The sequence below is a fragment of the Thunnus albacares genome, chromosome 13, assembly GCF_914725855.1.
Source record: "Thunnus albacares chromosome 13, fThuAlb1.1, whole genome shotgun sequence".
Classification (NCBI taxonomy): domain Eukaryota; kingdom Metazoa; phylum Chordata; class Actinopteri; order Scombriformes; family Scombridae; genus Thunnus; species Thunnus albacares.
The window spans coordinates 12244399-12247626 of NC_058118.1; the positions used below are offsets into that span (position 1 = coordinate 12244399).

Consider the following 3228-nt stretch of genomic DNA (forward strand, 5'->3'; position numbering starts at 1 on the left):
ATCAAGTTTGGTTAGTTATTTTTAAAAATCACAAATTTAACAATTAAGAAAAACAAAAAACAAAACAAAAACACTGTCTGCTGCTGACTATCAATTTCTTGTTTTCATGAGACCAAACACTCAAGTGTTCAACTCTACAATCCTAGTAGTGAGCGCGGTCAGACCAGGAAGGCTCAGGAGGAGATAAGCGTGAGTAAATATAGCAGTTGGGTGTAATCCACTTCGTGCATTTCATTATCCAGTGAGTGCTCATCTCATGCTATCACAGTAGAGGAGACAGTTAACATCAATGGTTTAGAGTTTGTTCCCCAGAATAGATTTATTCAAGTTGGGACCATACAAACCTAGTGAATGACAGGAGGAGGAGGTATCAGATATTTCTTTTAACAGGAATGACATTGGTTTAGAGGGTGTGGAACGTTTAAAATCAAAGATGCACAACGTACAGCCATTGCCCACAGCTAGTGGTGAGACACTATAGTTTGTTCCCATAAATAAGGCAGAATGCTGAGTCCATAGAAATGGAAAGTTATTACATTTAGCCGAATTGGACAGTGATGTGACAACATGAAGAATTAGATGACTTTCTTCAGCTCATCGTACAACACCAGCACGAAGGCGCCACCCATGCCTCTGAGCACGTTGGACCAGGCTCCCTTGAAGAAAGCCTTGCCACCTTCGTCGCGTGCAATCTTACGCCAGCAATCAATGGTCCCGGTGTACATGATGTCAGCTGAGGAAGGAGAGAAGAGAGTAAGTTAGACAAAAGCAGCAGAAATAAAAATTTGGTGCAGTGTAAAGGCGTGGCGGCATCACAAAAATTACATCCGAGTGATGTAATTTAATTGGACTGAAAACACTTCTATAGATTACAAATAAACTTACCTCCTTTGCGTCCAGACTGCATCATCATACGTCTACGGACAGTGTCGAAGGGGTATGAGGTGAGGCCAGCAACAGCTGTCACAGTCTGAGCAATTGCCCAGCTCACCAATATGTGGGTGTTCTTGGGGTCTGGGAGCATACCTGTAAACACAGAGGAATAAAGATATTAGATCTGAGTTACGGCCACATTTCTTAAGAAGGAAAAAAAAGTCAGAATGCATAAAACTCAACATACCCTTAGCTGTGTCATAGATGCCAAAGTAAGCCGCCCTGTAGATGATGATGCCCTGCACAGACACATTGAAGCCCTGGTACAAGCCTCTAAGACCATCAGACTTGAAGATCTTCACCAGGCAGTCACCCAGACCATTGAACTCTCTCCCAGCTCCAGCCTTTCCCACATCTGCAGCCAGACGGGTACGGGCGAAGTCGAGGGGGTACACAAAGCAGAGAGAAGTGGCTCCGGCTGCGCCACCAGAGGCCAGGTTACCGGCAAAGTACCTCCAGAACTGGGTGCGCTTGTCAACGCCATCAAGGAAGATCTTCTTGTACTTGTCCTTGAAGGCGAAGTTGAGGGCCTGGGTGGGGAAATACCTGATGACATTAGCAAGGTTACCTCTCCAGAAGGAAAGGACTCCCTGCTCCTTGGGGATACGGACAATACAGTCCATGATGCCCTTATACTGCTTATCTGCGGTGATCTGCTTACTGGCATGCTGGACCTGGAACGATGAAAAAGAAAGACCAGTTAGGTGTGAAATAGGGAAGCCAATTAACTGATGAGCATGTGACAACCACAAGGTCTCCTTGTTGTGACCTTGGTGCATGTTTAAGCTATAAAGCTTGCTGCAAAATCTACATACAAATGCAATTTGACAGAGCCATCAGTGTTTACTAGCAATCAATAATAATGGCTGCTATGCGGAGTTTTGATCTACCAATCAATTAATAACCAATTAATGAAACATCTAATAAAAATAATAAAATGGCAAGACAGGTCAGAGCGAGTGTAGGAAGGTTTAGAAACAATGTCTTCGAGCAGGCTCAACAGAAAAGGATGTAAAAGCCATTGACCCGGGTATGAATGACTGTTGCCGGGCCTTGCTACAACCATCTCACTTAGCGTCAAGTACATTAGCCAACGAAACCATTTCACTAACATTATAAAAGCAAAAATATACTCGACGTGCTGTGCTGTTGTGACTGCCTATACAATAGTAAAGTTGTAAATAAATTAGAGAAGTTTACTGCTGTTTGTACATAATGTCCCAATGTCATTACAGGCGTTTGTCCTTTGTTAGCTACATCAAGCTAAGGTTACCGTGGGAAAGCTAACGTTAGCATCCCGGCTCGTGTAGGTCATTTCCCCATCCCATGATGACCTTAAACCCTAATGCCCAAGACTCATTTAGTTTCGTGAATTATACGTTGACAACAACGCATACTACTCAGCTGCTTAAAAATGCTGAGACTGCGGATTTGCGATGACAGGCCCGTAAAGATGAGTGCTTAATTATCTTGAATAGCATGTTAGCAGCTAACCGGCTAAGGCGGTTGAACCTCCCGGAAGGCAGCAGATTTTACCTGAAGGAGAAGCTTCACTCTCTCGATTGGAGCGACGGCTGTTTTGGAGATGGCAGCCGAGATACCACCGGCCAAGAAGTCCTTGGCGAATGAAACCGCTGTCTCGCTCATGGTGCTATGTTCTTGATGTGCCTTTTCAGATAACCAGTACACACAACACCCCCACTGCCCTCTAAAGCTGATGGCCTGCACCGACGAAATGGCCGATTGCTAAGCGCCGTTGCGGATTTATGCAACACAATAGCTCGCGATACAATGCGGGAACTGTGATTTGAGCGTATTGGTCGATCCCTAAACGTCACATCCTTCACCAATTAAAAAGCGACATACGTCACTGCGTACTTTCATATGCCCTAGGCCAGTAAATCCTGATAATATTAAAACTACAAGTGAAATAACTTAATTTATACAATAAAACAGACTGTGAGGACTTGCTGTTCGGTTTGCAGCTTAGAGTTTAAATCTCATCACGCCCACAGATCATAGACAGCGGCTCTGCATTTACAGATTTGCGCTATTAATACTGGAGGAAAGTCATAGGGTCAGAGCTCAGTGTGCGGAGGACTGAAATCCCTCAATCATCATCAATAATCAGCTTTAACTGTGTAGACAAGGTGTAAGTTGACAAAGTAATTAATACCATTAAACAAATCTCAGCGAATGTACCGAGCAGAAAACTAAAATAACATTCCTCTGAATTAACATGTCTTATATAACCTAACAGGGCTATAATAAAGTAGTAACTGCTAACAGATGAGC

The 3228-nt window shown here is 43.6% G+C and overlaps 1 protein-coding gene across 1 annotated transcript; it reads right to left on the reverse strand.

Annotated features, from left to right (window-relative positions):
• Positions 1-293: 293 nt before the first annotated feature.
• On the reverse strand, positions 294-2694 carry si:dkey-251i10.1 (uncharacterized protein LOC100038774 homolog). The gene is made up of 4 exons (XM_044370559.1): positions 2470-2694; positions 1121-1607; positions 886-1026; positions 294-733 (listed from the first exon to the last, which is right to left on the reverse strand). The coding sequence occupies exons 1-4, from the start codon at positions 2578-2580 to the stop codon at positions 576-578; spliced, it is 897 nt and encodes a 298-aa protein (XP_044226494.1). The 5' UTR covers positions 2581-2694; the 3' UTR covers positions 294-575.
• Between the last annotated feature and the right edge of the window lie 534 nt (positions 2695-3228).

Bases quoted from the DNA above. Each gene is read 5' to 3' on its own strand.
- si:dkey-251i10.1 (XM_044370559.1), bottom strand. From the start codon at position 2,580: ATGAGCGAGACAGCGGTTTCATTCGCCAAGGACTTCTTGGCCGGTGGT. The intron at 1,608-2,469 runs GTAAAATCTGCT...TCATCGTTCCAG, and splicing joins GAGTGAAGCTTCTCCTTCAG to GTCCAGCATGCCAGTAAGCA. The intron at 734-885 runs GTAAGTTTATTT...CTCCTTCCTCAG, and splicing joins GCAGTCTGGACGCAAAGGAG to CTGACATCATGTACACCGGG.